Source organism: Malaclemys terrapin, chromosome 5 (assembly GCF_027887155.1).
Source record: "Malaclemys terrapin pileata isolate rMalTer1 chromosome 5, rMalTer1.hap1, whole genome shotgun sequence".
Taxonomy (NCBI): Eukaryota; Metazoa; Chordata; order Testudines; family Emydidae; genus Malaclemys; species Malaclemys terrapin.
In genome coordinates this window covers 8,818,050-8,832,910 of record NC_071509.1, presented here as the reverse complement: position 1 = coordinate 8,832,910, position 14,861 = coordinate 8,818,050, and the positions used below count along the sequence as shown (strand labels likewise).

Here is a 14,861-nt window from a genome sequence, read left to right as displayed (position 1 = left end):
CATATCCCTATCTTGGCACCGGAGCACCAACCCACCGAGTACATAAACCGCAAGGGGTACTTTTCAATGGTGCTGCAAGCACTTGTGGATCACAAGGGACGTTTCACCAACATCAACACGGGCTGGGCGGGAAGGGTTCATGACGCTCGCGTCTTCAGGAACACTACTCTGTTTAAAGGGCTGCAGCAAGGGACTTACTTTCCGGACCAGAAAATAACCGTTGGGGATGTTGAAATGCCCATAGTTATTCTTGGGGACCCAGCCTACCCCTTAATGCCATGGCTTATGAAGCCATACACAGGCAGCCTGGACAGGAGTCAGGAGCTGTTTAACTACAGGCTAAGCAAGTGCAGAATGGTGGTAGAATGTGCATTTGACCGTTTAAAAGGTCGCTGGAGATCATTATTGACTCGCTCTGACCTCAGCCAAAGAAATCTCCCCATTGTTATTTCTGCTTGCTGTGTGCTCCACAATCTCTGTGAAAGTAAGGGGGAGACCTTTATGGCGGGGTGGGAGGCTGAGGCAAATCGCCTGGCTGCTGATTACGCGCAGCCAGACACCAGGGCGATTAGAAGAGCACACCATGAAGCGCTGTGCATCAGAGAAGCTTTAAAAACCAGTTTCATGGCTGGCCAGGCTACCGTGTGAAATATCTGTTTGTTTCTCCTTCATGAAAACCCGCCCCCTTTATTGACTGATTTTCTGTAAGGAACCCACCCTGCCCCTTCCCCCAGCTTTCTTTCAAACCAAATAAAGTCACTATCATTTAAAAATCATTTATTCTTTATTAATAGATTAGAAAAAGAGGGAGGGAACCCGGGTGGTATTTGGGAGGAGGATTGCTGGGAAGGAAAAAGCCACAAAGAAAAGGTTAAAAAAATGACAGCCTTTTGCTTGGGCTGTCTACTGGGGTGGAATGGGAAGGTGTACGGAGCCTCCCCCCCCCCGAGTTCTTACACGTCTGGGTGAGGAGGATACAGAACATGGGGAGGGGGGAGGGTGGAACAGGGGCTGAAGCGGCAGTCTGTTTTCCAGCAGCCGTTCCTGAACCTCCACCAGACGCCGGAGCAGCCCCAGCGTTGCATCCTTCATCCTCTGGTCTTCCTGCCGCCACCTCTCATCTCGAGCGTCTCTCCTCTCCTCACGTTGGTCCCTCCTCTCCTCACGTTGGTCCCTCCTGTCCTCACGTTCACTGACTTCTTTCCTATACTTTGAAACTGTTTCCTTCCACTCATTCACATGAGCTCTGTCACTGCGGCTGGATTCCATAATTTCCGAAAACATCTCCTCTCGCGTTCTCTTCTTACGACGCCTTATCTGTGATAACCTTCGGGATGGAGGAGGGAGGCTTGAGGAATTTGCAGCTGCTGTAGGGAGGGGAAAAAAGAGAGAATTGTTTTAAAAGCTACATTTTGCAGAACAATGCTTATACTCTTTCACGGTGACCAACACTGTTCACATTACATAGCACATGTGATTTCTGTGCAAGGTCGCATTTTGCCTCTTAATGCTGAGTGCCTGTGGCTTTGCTGCTAGAGATCACAGGTCTGGGCAACAGAATTCGGCTTGCATGCGGCCATGGTAAGCCATTGTTTTACAGCTTCTGCACCCTCCTTTCCCACATACCAAGCATAGCCTGTAGAGTGCTGCAGAAGCCTGGCCAATCTCAGCCAGTTGGGGGGGGGGGGTAGTGTGGGGGGGCTTGTCTGGGCCCCTTCAGGCAAGTAGAGTGCTGCGGTTTTTCTGTTAACATTCAGCAGCACCAGAAAACAAACTAACCACCCCCCCTCTCGCCATGAATTCTCTGGGATGATCGCTGTACCCCTCCCCCCCACCGCGTGGCTGGTATCAGGGAAGATCCCTGCAGGCACCAAACTAGCACCCCCCCCCGCCGCCGCCCCCCTCCCGCCATGAATTCTCTGGGATGATCACGGTACCCCTCCCCCCACCGCGTGGCTGGTAACAGGGAAGATCCCTGCTAGCCAAACGCGAAAAACTCAGGGCCAATTTCCCATCTGCGCTTGGCTAACTGCAGGGAAGGATTTATTTTCCGCCACAGGCAAACAGCCCAGTAGGAACGGCCACCTCTGTCCCCTTAATTAAGTTCCCGTATTTCAACCAGATTACCAGGAGTGATATCACTCTCCTGAGGATTACACAACAAGATAAAGAACGGATGTTGCTTGAATGCCAGCAAACACCGGGACCATACGCTGCCAGGCTTTGTCATGCAATGATACCAGATTACTTGCTGCAAGCATGGCGTGGTCAAGTGTCCTACCATGGAGGAGGGAATAAGGATGCACTGCCCAGAAACCTTCTGGCAAGGCTTTCGGAGTACCTCCAGGAGAGCTTCATGGAGATGTCCCTGGAGGATTTCCGCTCCATCCCCATACACGTTAACAGACTTTTCCAGTAGCTACAGACTTTTCCAGTAGCTGAACTGACCGCGAATGCAAAGTCAGGCAAAGTAATCATTAAAAACCGTTTGCTTTTAAAACAAGTTTTATATTTTAAAAGGTAAACTCACCTGAGGTCCCTTCCATGGGGTCAGAGTCTTGGGTACTGGCTTGGGAGGCTTGGGAGGGTACTTCAGTCAGGGTGATAAAAAGATCCTGGCTGTTGGGGAGAATGGAGTGCTGTGTGCTCTCTGCAAGCTCATCCTCCTCCTCCTCCTCCTCCTCCTCTACCCCATCGGCAGAATCCTCAGGCGTCGCTGATGAGACTATCCCCGACCCAGAATCCACGAACACAGGTGGGGTAGTGGTGGCAGCCCCCCCTAGAATTGCATGCAGCTCGGCGTAGAAGCGGCATGTCCGCGGCTCTGACCCGGAGCGACCGTTTGCCTCCTTTGTTTTTTGATAGGCTTGTCTGAGCTCCTTGACTTTCACGCGGCACTAATCTGAGTCCCTATTGTGGCCTCTCTCCATCATGCCCTTGGAGATTTTTTCAAAAGTTTTTGCATTTTGTCTTTTAGAACGAAGTTCTGCAAGCACTGAATCCTCTCCCCATACAGCGATCAGATCCAGTACCTCCCTCACGGTCCATGCTGGTGCTCTTTTTCGATTATCAGCCTGCATGGTTACCTGTGCTGATGAGCTATCTGTGGTCACCTGTGCTCTCCACGCTGGGCAAACAGGAAATGGAATTCAAATGTTCGCGGGGCTTTTCCTGTCTACCTGGCCAGTGCATCCGAGTTCAGATTGCTGTCCAGAGCGGTCACAATGATGCACTGTGGGATAGCTCCCGGAGGCCAATACCATCGAATTGCGGCCACACTAACCCTAATTCGAATTGCTAAAATCGATTTTGGCACTACTCCGCTCGTCGGGGTGGAGTACAGAAATCGATTTAAAGGGCCCTTTACATCGAAATAAATAGCGTTGTTGTGTGGACGGTTGCAGGGTTAATTCGAATTAAAGCTGATAAATCCGAATTAAAGTCGTAGTGTAGACCAGGCCTCATACTCCTGCTTCGCCTCATAAGCACACAGATAAAGGCTGCAGTGCAGCAGAATGGACAGTAGGTGGCGATTAGGCAACATCATGATCCCTTCATTCCAATTCCTGGATAACATCCCTTTGTGTCCCTCAGCCAATGATCTCCAGCTACTTTCCCAACATTAATTCAACCCTCTGAGTTATGTCTTTATACCCCTTGTATAAGTGGAGAAGCCACACAACACCTGAGTTCATCCAAAGTCTCACAGGTAGAACTAGAACCCAAGAGTTTGTTCTCCCAGTCCCCGTTCCAGGCCAGTCTTCTCTGGTCTGAGCACATGTGTGCAGCCATATCCTCTGAATGATCAATCCCTCTCCCTGTGTTTCTAAAGAAAGACAGAAAAGGACACTGCACTATAGGAGAGGGCTTCCCATGCAGAGAGGGGCAGTACTTAGTTGGTAGCACAGAGGGTATACTACGAGCCTGCTGCCATATGGATTTCAGTCGCTATGCCCTATAATAGGATTTCCTCAACTAGATTCATTTAACGGTCTGGATGGAGACCCCAGCTTCTCCAGGCAGAGGGGCACTTTCTCTCTCACTCTCCCCCTCCCCTTAGGGCAGTGGGTCCAAAGGGTTAACCAAGGGTCCTGTCCTTATCCAGCAAATCTATCTCTTCTCTCCCCACACCCTCCCTCTTGGAGAATTGGGGCAAGAAAGGGTGACCAGCAGCTCAGCACTCTCCAGCATGGCACGGTCAACCCCCCACCCAGGGATGTCCTCAGCCAGCTACACCAAGGTCATGATTACAGTGCCCGCCCTGGGACTGGAGACCGAGCCAGCTAACTCGATGTAAAGACTCACCTCTTTTTGCAGTGAGGACAGCGCCTTAGCAAAGAAGGGTCACAAGCGTTCGGCCTTGTCTACTCTTAAATCCTACGCCAGCAGAGCTATGTTGTCTAGAGGAGTGGGGGTTTGTAACCAACGTAGCTCTGCCGGGGATAAGCCCTAGAGGAGGTGCAGTCATACCAGCATGAAAGTACTTTTGCTGGGATATCTTAGGTCTCTGGGGAACTGATGTATATTATGCTGGCAGAAGCACTCCTATGCCAGCATAAGCTGGGTCTCCACTAGGAGATTTTGCTGGTATAGCTACGCTGGTATGGCTCTGCCAGCAAGACTAGTCTAGTGGAGACAAGGCCTTGGAAAGAGTGCTTTCCTGGGCGATGCTCTGCCTTGCTACAGCATAGGGAGCTCAGGTATAGGGGAACTCTAGCAGGGCCAACTGCCTCCTGAGTGTCCCCTCATGGCCAGTGGTGGCTCACTGGCACTCTGCCTCAGTTTCCTCACTGGGGTAACCCAAGGATCCTATGCCAGGCTCTCTTGCTTGAATAATACCCCTCCTGGGGACAGTTTATTACAAAACATAATGCGAATAGTCTGTAACGAAAGTCCCAAAATGTATCCCCTATCACCCCCAGTGCCTGTAGTCCTTAAAACCCTGTTCTTCCCTGCAGGAACATACACACACCCCTCCGCCTCTGTGCTGGGCATGAATAGTCCCCTACCCCAGTGTCTTCCACCACACCTAGGCTCCTCTGTCCCTCTCCCAGGACAGCTAGAGCGCTTCCCCACTCTACCCAGCAGGAACCCCCACAGCCTCTCTGCTGGGAGATCATCTTTACCAGGGGAGTACCCCTCATTCCCCTTGGCCCTCTCACCCTCCCCCTGGTCCAGCTGTCTAATGTGGAGCAGGTAAGTTCCCCTGCTGCTCCCTTTGCCTTCAGCCTTTCCCAGGAACCATCTCTCATCTCCTGCCAGGCAGCCCTCGCTGCCCAGGTCTCCCTTCCCTCTAGGGCCCATCTGCCCTCTGTCCAGCCCAAGTGGAGTGAACTGAAAAGACACAGGGGCACCAGCCCTCCTGATTCAGCCTCCTGGCTCTGGCAGGGGTTGGAAGCATGGCGGAGGTGACCAAACGACCAGCCAGGCCAAAGCGATGCTGCGCCTGTTTGAAGAGTGAACCACCCCCAGCAGTTCGGAACCAGGAAGAACCGCGCTTGTTCTCCTGATCCAGCCCAGGTGCTGTCAGAGCGATGCCCAAGTTGGCGACTGCCAAGCCCTGGCCCTGATTATACCTTGAATCCGGCTCCTCTCTCTGGACTGGATGCCTGTATTCAACCTGCTCCGCCCATCCCGCAGCCTTTTCAAAGCGCCAGTACGTTCTTGTGAGACGATGGCCTTCTCTTCTCAGCATGTGTCCTCCCTGCATCCTCAGCCCACAGCTGGCAGTAGAAGCAGGAACAGCCATCTAGTATATAGGAGTGAGTGCCGTCAACAGTGATCTTTCTTGCCACTCATCGGAAAGACAGAGGCAAAGACTGTGGCTCAGTGGCCTGTGAAAAAGATGCAGCGAGAGCCACGTGAAGGGTTGCAACAAAACCAGGTGGATCTGCACTGATCTCTGGTTCAGTTACAAATCCTAAACTCACCACGTGACAATTGAGGACGTCATGTCACTGTTCGGTGCCTCAGTTTCCCCGGAGGTTAAATGAGGATCACGCTACCTGGCAGGGACATTATGAGCATAAGGAAGTGCTCATAAAACCATGGGCGGACTATAAATGTCAAGCATTATTACATAAGCAGAGGGGCTACCGGTTTATCCAGACTCAACCAAGCACAAGCAGGAAAAATACAAATAGTCCAGGTGTGTCGTAGCCATTAGATGATGGTGAATGAAATAACAGAGGTGTGTCAGAGGGAGCCTTACATTGGTTACTTTCTGACATGTTGCTGCTGGTTGCCTCGTTACACTACCGGTAACTAATCCCTGCCACTTCTCTTGTAGATTTTATCTCAGAGTTATCAAAGATTTATCCATTCATTAGATTACATGGGCATATAATCATGCACATAAAAGCAGTTGTTCCACTGCATGCAGAGGGGACGGATTGGATAAGCAGGACACCCAAACTCAGTTCCTGACTGTGTCAGACTCTGTGTGACTTTAATCTCTCTGGCCCAGAATCATAGAATCATAGAATATCAGAGTTGGAAGGGACCTCAAGAGGTCATCTAGTCCAACCCCCTGCTCAAAGCAGGACCAATTCCCAGCTAAATCATCCCAGCCAGGGCTTTGTCAAGCCGGGCCTTAAAAACCTCCAAGGAAGGAGACTCCACCACCTCCCTAGGTAACGCATTCCAGTGTTTCACCACCCTCCTAGTGAAATAGTTTTTCCTGATATCCAACCTGGACCTCCCCCACTGCAACTTGAGACCATTGCTCCTTGTTCTGTCATCTGCCACCACTGAGAACAGCCGAGCTCCATCCTCTTTGGAACCCCCCTTCAGGTAGTTGAAGGCTGCTATCAAATCCCCCCTCATTCTTCTCTTCTGGAGACTAAACAATCCCAGTTCTCTCAGCCTCTCCTCATAAGTCATGTGCTCCAGACCCCTAATCATTTTTGTTGCCCTCCGCTGGACTCTTTCCAATTTTTCCACATCCTTCTTGTAGTGTGGGGACCAAAACTGGACACAGTATTCCAGATGAGGCCTCACCAATGTCGAATAAAGGGGAACGATCACGTTCCTCGATCTGCTGGCAATGCCCCTACTTATACAGCCCAAAATGCCGTTAGCCTTCTTGGCAACAAGAGCACACTGTTGACTCATATCCAGCTTCTCGTCCACTGTGACCCCTAGGTCCTTTTCAGCAGAACTGCTACCTAGCCATTCGGTCCCTAGTCTGTAGCAGTGCATGGGATTCTTCCGTCCTAAGTGCAGGACTCTGCACTTGTCCTTGTTGAACCTCATCAGGTTTTTTTCTGCCCAATCCTCTAATTTGTCTAGGTCCCTCTGTATCCGATCCCTACCCTCTAGTGTATCTACCACGCCTCCTAGTTTAGTGTCATCTGCAAACTTGCTGAGAGTGCAGTCCACACCATCCTCCAGATCATTAATAAAGATATTAAACAAAACCGGCCCCAGGACCGACCCTTGGGGCACTCCACTTGAAACCGGCTGCCAACTAGACATGGAGCCATTGATCACTACCCGTTGAGCCCGACGATCTAGCCAGCTTTCTATCCACCTTACAGTCCATTCATCCAGCCCATACTTCTTTAACTTGGTGGCAAGAATACTGTGGGAGACAGTATCAAAAGCTTTGCTAAAGTCAAGAAATAACACATCCACTGCTTTCCCCTCATCCACAGAGCCAGTTATCTCATCATAGAAGGCAATTAGGTTAGTCAGGCACAACTTCCCCTTCGTGAATCCATGCTGACTGTTCCTGATCACTTTCCTCTCCTCTAAATGTTTCATAATTGATTCCTTGAGGACCTGCTCCATGATTTTTCCAGGGACTGAGGTGAGGCTGACTGGCCTGTAGTTCCCCGGATCCTCCTTCTTCCCTTTTTTAAAGATGGGCACTACATTAGCCTTTTTCCAGTCATCTGGGACCTCCCCCGATCGCCATGAGTTTTCAAAAATAATGGCTAATGGCTCTGCAATCTCACCCGCCAACTCCTTTAGCACCCTCGGATGCAGCGCATCCGGCCCCATGGACTTGTGCACGTCCAGTTTTTCTAAATAGTCCCGAACCACTTCTTTCTCCACAGAGGGTTGGCCACCTTCTCCCCATGCTGTACTGCCCAGTGCAGCAATCTGGGAGCTGACCTTGTGCGTGAAGACAGAGGCAAAAAAATCATTGAGTACATTAGCTTTTTCCACATCCTCGGTCACTAGGTTGCCTCCCTCATTCAGTAAGGGGCCCACACTTTCCTTGATTTTCTTCTTGTTGCTAACATACCTGAAGAAACCCTTCTTGTTACTCTTAACATCTCTTGCTAACTGCAACTCCAAGTGTGATTTGGCCTTCCTGATTTCACTCCTGCACGCCTGAGCAATATTTTTATACTCCTCCCTGGTCATTTGTCCAATCTTCCACTCCTTATAAGCCTCTTTTTTGCGTTTAAGATCAGCAAGGATTTCACTGTTTAGCCAAGCTGGTCGCCTGCCATATTTATTATTCTTTCTACACATCGGGATGGTTTGTTCCTGCAACCTCAATAAGGATTCTTTAAAATACAGCCAGCTCTCCTGGACCCCTTTGCCCTTCATGTTATTCTCCCAGGGGATCCTGCCCATCTGTTCCCTGAGGGAGTCAAAGTCTGCTTTTCTGAAGTCCAGGGTCCGTATTCTGCTGCTCTCCTTTCTTCCTTGTGTCAGGATCCTGAACTCGACCATCTCATGGTCACTGCCTCCCAGGTTCCCATCCACTTTTGCTTCCCCTACTAGTTCTTCCCTGTTTGTGAGCAGCAGGTCAAGAAAAGCTTTGCCCCTAGTTGGTTCCTCCAGCACTTGCACCAGGAAATTGTCCCCTACACTTTCCAAAAATTTCCTGGATTGCCTGTGCACCGCTGTATTGCTCTCCCAGCAGATATCAGGGTGATTAAAGTCTCCCATGAGAACCAGGGCCTGTGATCTAGCAACTTCTGCTAGTTGCCAGAAGAAAGCCTCGTCCACCTCGTCCCCCTGGTCTGGTGGTCTATAGCAGACTCCAACCACGACATCACCCTTGTTGCTCACACTTCTCAACTTTATCCAGAGACTCTCAGGTTTTTCTGCAGTATCATACCGGAGCTCTGAGCAGTCATACTCCTCTCTTACATACAATGCAACTCCCCCACCTTTTCTGCCCTGCCTGTCCTTCCTGAACAGTTTATATCCATCCATGACAGTACTCCAGTCATGTGAGTTATCCCACCAAGTCTCTGTTATTCCAATCACATCATAGTTCCCTGACTGTGCCAGGACTTCCAGTTCTCCCTGCTTGTTTCCCAGGCTTCTTGCATTTGTGTATAGGCACTTAAGATAACTCAACGATCGTCCCTCTTTCTCAGCATGAGACAGGAGTCCTCCCCTGTTGCGCTCTCCTGCTTGTGCTTCCTCCCAGGATCCCATTTCCCCACTTACCTCAGGGCTTTGGTCTCCTTCCCCCGGTGAACCTAGTTTAAAGCCCTCCTCACTAGGTTAGCCAGCCTGCTGGCGAAGATGCTCTTCCCTCTCTTCGTTAGGTGGAGCCCGTCTCTGCCTAGCACTCCTTCTTCTTGGAACACCATCCCATGGTCGAAGAATCCAAAGCCTTCTCTCCGACACCACCTGCGTAGCCATTCGTTGACTTCCACGATTCGACGGTCTCTACCCCGGCCTTTTCCTTGCACAGGGAGGATGGACGAGAACACCACTTGCGCCTCAAACTCCTTTATCCTTCTTCCCAGAGCCACGTAGTCTGCAGTGATCCGCTCAAGGTCATTCTTGGCAGTATCATTGGTGCCCACGTGGAGAAGCAGGAAGGGGTAGCGATCCGAGGGCTTGATGAGTCTCGGCAGTCTCTCCGTCACATCGTGTATCCTAGCTCCTGGCAAGCAGCAGACCTCTCGGTTTTCCCGGTCAGGGCGGCAGATAGATGACTCAGTCCCCCTGAGGAGGGAGTCCCCGACCACCACCACCCTCCTCCTCCTCTTGGGAGTGGTGGTCGTGGAACCCCCATCCCTAGGACAGTGCATCTTTTGCCTTCCAATCGGTGGAGTCTCCTTCTGCTCCCTTCCCCCAGGTCCCCAAACGTATTGAGGTGGCTAAATCCCATTGTAATTAATTGAGTTAGGCACCTGAACACCTTTGAGGATCTGGGCCCCTATGCCTTAGCTCCACATCCATCAAATGGGGCTAATACTTACCTTCTCCCACCCTTTGTCTTGTCTATTTAGACAGTCAGCTCTCAAAGAGGCAGTTGTTAGGGCACTGAACTGGGGGGCCGGACACCTGGGGTCTACCTCCAGCTGGGCTCCTGAGGTGCTGCATGACCTTAGACAAGTCACTTCCTCGCTCGGGGCCTGAGTTCCCCATCTGTAACATGGGGTTCTGGCACTTCCTTGGGCTGCCTGGTCTATTGAAAGCGTAAGCTCTTCAGGGCAGGCACTGTCTCTCATTGTGTTTGCACAGCTCCTAGCACAGCAGGGCCCCACTCTCTCTTGGGGCACTGTTGTAGTAGAACAATACCAGCACTGACACAGCACTTCTCATCTTTTCTTTAGGTCTCACAGCGCTTTGCCTAGGAGATCGGTTTCGTCAACGGCCCTTTTGCAGATGGGAAAACAGAGGCACAGAGAAGGAGATGACTTGCCCAAGGTGACCCGGCAGGGCAGTGTCAGAGCAGGGGATGGAATGAGGTCTTCCAAGTCCAGTCCCTAGCCACTAGGATGTACTGCCTAAATAATAACCACACCCAGACGAAATGCAGCTCTCAAGGTGGGCGGGGGGGGGGGGGGAGGGAGGGAAGGAGGGTTGCAGCAGTTTGAACAGCTCCCAGTATCTCTGTAGCCTGGAAATCAAGACTAACTCATCGGGCTGAAATTACAGGGCTTTCTTCTCTGGGCAGAAAGTCACTCCTCGCGTTGGAATGTGATCGGTGCACAAGGATCAAGGCCCTTCCCTGCTCTTGTGAAAAGGGCAATGGGATCCTGACACCCAGTCAGGACTTTTGGTCTCTGTTTCACGTCAGAGACTTGGCATCCCGAGCAAAGCGGTGTTCCCGCCTATCGTGTTTGGGCCCGGGTTCAGCGCTGACACAGCGGGAGGGAAGCCACCTTCTGAATCACCCATACCAATTCCTAGGCGCTCCTTGGAGATTTCCTAACCAAATCCCAAGCCAGCCGAACCCTGCTTGGCTGGGGAGAGCTGCTAGGAGGCTAACACAAAGGGCTGGGGCGGCATATGTGGAGGCTATTTTCAGTTGTTCATAACTCCCCACCTACAAATTACCCCCTGGGCTGAAATGGCTCATCCCTGAGCTTGGCTATTAGTATATTTGTGGGAGGGGAGGGGTATAAGTGCCAAGTATTAAATCACCCTCCATATCATCCTACGGATATTAATTTAATTAGGAATATGAATACTTAGCCCTTACATAGCCTCTTCTCTCATTAAGGTGTGGTACAAACATTACCTCGTGAACCTCCCAACATCTCTCTGAGGATAAATGGATAAGTATGAACTCCACTTCACAAATGGGGAAACTGAGCTGTGACATGATTTGCTGAAGGCCGCAGAGTCTCCAACACAACCATCATCTAAAACCCTGGCGCTTGTGCGACCCAGTCCTGTGCTCAGGCTTCTAGCCTGTGACTGCAACTCAAAACAAGCTCTTCTAAAAGCGTGGGCTGTGAAGCCTGGCCTAGCAGAACCCAAAGGCGCTCTGAGCTCCTGCGCTGGGAGGGCTGGGCAGACAGCTTGCTCACGCCCTTTGAGAAGGCAGCACGTCCTATCCCTGAGCTGTTGCTGCCCATCAGTGTAGGGAGTGGTGTTGAAGGGCTGCAGTTGAGGCCTGTGGCCAGCCAGAAAGATGAACTAACACTTAGGGCAGTGGACTGGGGTGTGGGTTTAAGTCCTGCCTCTGCCACAGCCTCCCTGTGTGACATTGAGCAAGTCACCTAGGGCAAGATGATCGAAGGTATTTAGGTGCATCTAGGGGGACCGTAAGTCCCATGTGAGCTAGGACAGTCCCTTTTTTAAGCCCTGTCCCGGCCGTCCTGACTTTTCTGGCAAAACTGGGCCTTTGTCCCGTTTGCTCTTGCCAACTGACGATCAGTTCGCAAGAACTAACTGGACAAGTGCACAGTTTTGCCAAAAAAAGTGGGGTGCGACCCCTATCAGGAATGTGCGGGGGGGTGGGGACGAGCAGCAATGCCAGCCTCACGTGGGAGGGAGGGCATGGGAAAGCGGCTGCCCTATTGGTGGGCGGGCGGCAGGGGGGCCTCGGGACGGCCCCACAAAGGGGGCTTGGACCAGACCTGTGGGAGGAGTGGGAACTCGGGCCGGCCCCACGCAGGCAGGAGGCAGGAGCCAGCCACACGGGGGAAGGAATCAACGAATCAGGGGGAAGCTCTCCAATGGATGGCGGTATATATGCTACCTTCTCCCCCAAAACAGGGAGAAGAAAACCAGGAGGGTGAACTCCTGTTAGGAAAGGCAGGACTGGCAGCTCCGTGAAGGACAGTCTGAGGCAGAATAAGAACTGTGTGTGCAGCTGAAGAGCCGGAGACATCTACGAACTTATGTAAACAACGAGGAGTCTGGTGGCACCATAAAGACTAACAGATTTATTTGGGCTTAAGCTTTTGTGGGTAAAAAAACCACTTCTTCAGATGCTGTAATGGGTGTTATTTTGGGGACACTGAACTATTTTGAACTGTGTTTGGCTATTAACCCAGTCCCCTGGGGGAACAGAGTTGGGGTGCTGCACAGACACTCCTGATCACAAGGGGGTGCTCAGTAAATGACAGCCTCGAAATACCCACACATCTGTGTCAAGGTAGAATTCTACTTGTTTGTATTAACTTGTATTTTGACTGACCAGGATGGTTTTGTGGTGCGATTTTTCTCCTTTATTTTTTTTCTCTCTATCCTAAATTACTCCATTTCCCCATTATTATTTTTTAATCTTTTTTTTTTAACCTCACTGACTTCAAGCTTCCAGTTGCTTGCAGTCTGCGTTGGGAATGAGTTAAAACTATTGCTTGCCTTAGTTGACAACTGGATCCTAGTCTTGCGTGAAACTTACGACAGCACTTTCTTGTCTGCCAAGTCTTCGCAGAACCGTGGAAGCTACCACTCCTCCCTCATTATGCAACTGCGTTGATTACAGTTGAGGTTCAGGGTGCCCTTCCTCCCACATGCAGTCTAGTGATGTGGCTACCTGCATCATTAAGTCCTGATTTACGGAGTGATACCAGAAGGGAGGGATAGCTCAATGGTTTGAGCATTGGCCTGCTAAACCCAGGGTTGTGAGTTCAATCCTTGAGGGGGCCACTTAGGGATCTGGGGCAAAATCAGTACTTGGTCCTGCTAGTGAAGGCAGTGGGCTGGGCTCGGCTCGATGACCATTCAAGGTCCCTTCCAGCTCTAGGAGACAGGATATCTCTATTTATTTAATCCGGCTTTAGGAGTTAATCATCTCTCATTACTTGGCCCCACTTTCTCATTATATCTCAGTTGCTCTGTCATTTGGGATCATTTCCCACTGTTTGCCTAATGACTTGTTTGGGTTTTTCCTTCCGTGTGTTTGGTTTTATGTCGGTTTCATAAGCAAACACAGCTTAGCCATTACCTAGTATTTTCTCCTGCCACTCAGCCTGAACCCAAAGGAGCCCAACATTCAAGCATGGTATTTACATTTTAGGGGCGCTTGGCTTCAAGTCCAACTCCAGGTCTGAAAGCCACAGCCAGGGCCGGCTCCAGGTACCAGCTCAGCAAGCAGGTGCTTGGGGCGGCCAAGGGGAAGGGGCGGCACGCCGGTCTCTTCGGCGGCAATTCGGCGGCAGGTCCCTCGGTCCCTCTCGGAGGGAAGGACCTGCCGCCGAAGAAGAAAGCGGCGTGGTGGAGCTGCCGCCGATCACGACTTCCTTTTCTTTTCTTTTTTATTTCCCCTGCCGCTTAGGGCGGCAAAAACCCTGGAGCTGGCGCTGTCCACAGCTGGCTCCCATGTCTATTACAGGCTAAAACAAAAGTCTGGATCAGAGCATTCCTGAACAGGGATTTCCCTACAACCCCCCTGAATTTCCCCAACACCCCCCCACACACACACAGTTTTGTGAACTAGTTACAAGCAGTGTTGCCAATTTAGTGATTGTTTGGAAATGTTAATTGAAATTGAAACAGTGATACATACTTTAAAAGCATATAAAGTGTATGATAAAATATGTGTATCTGAAAAAGTAAAGTATAATAGATTTAAGAAGTATGAACATAGACTAGCTTCCTTATACAGCTTCTGTTTTTATGACAATGGCAGTGCGTTCATTTCGGTGATGTTGGCCAACCTAATAATTTCAAATGATGATTTGTAAGCGAAGTCTGAATGAGCTCTCCCTGACAGCCAGTGATGAGCTGGAGGGAAAGGCTTCGGGACCAGATTGTATTTACAGTCAGACCTAATCTACCTATGTATCCAGCAAACAGAGCTGTGTTGCCAAATCACTTGAATGCGGGGGGGGAGGGGTAAATAAAATTTTGTTATTCTTATTGTATGAGTAAAAGGCAGTAGAACTGTACTTAGCCTGTGCTGATTGAGGGCATCAAGAGAAAGGGTGGGGACAGGTGTTTTGCTTGATGGTCTGCCTGAGTCACAAGTACTATTTGACCTGCCCCTCTCCACTGTTTAAAGTCAGAGCTGATTAGTCTCCAGAGAGAGTCTTTCGGTTTGTTAAGTGACCACTACAGCTGAAATCACTGATAATCAGGTCTAAGCACTTAGACCTGCTGTGGGGACAGTGTTTCTGTGGAAGAGAGGGCCCGGTCTGCACTAGCAGCGAGGTTCCCGCACTGAGAGCTCAGCTGAAATCACTGAGAGCTGGTGGAAC

General features: G+C 50.6%; 1 protein-coding gene across 1 annotated transcript; it reads right to left on the bottom strand.

The window, feature by feature from the left end:
- Window positions 1-862: 862 nt before the first annotated feature.
- On the bottom strand, window positions 863-2,855 carry LOC128838624 (nucleolar protein 58-like). Its single transcript, XM_054030970.1, has 2 exons — window positions 2,531-2,855; window positions 863-1,367 (listed from the first exon to the last, which is right to left on the bottom strand). Exons 1-2 carry the CDS (start codon window positions 2,544-2,546, stop codon window positions 904-906), a joined length of 480 nt encoding a protein of 159 aa, XP_053886945.1. The 5' UTR covers window positions 2,547-2,855; the 3' UTR covers window positions 863-903.
- Between the last annotated feature and the right edge of the window lie 12,006 nt (window positions 2,856-14,861).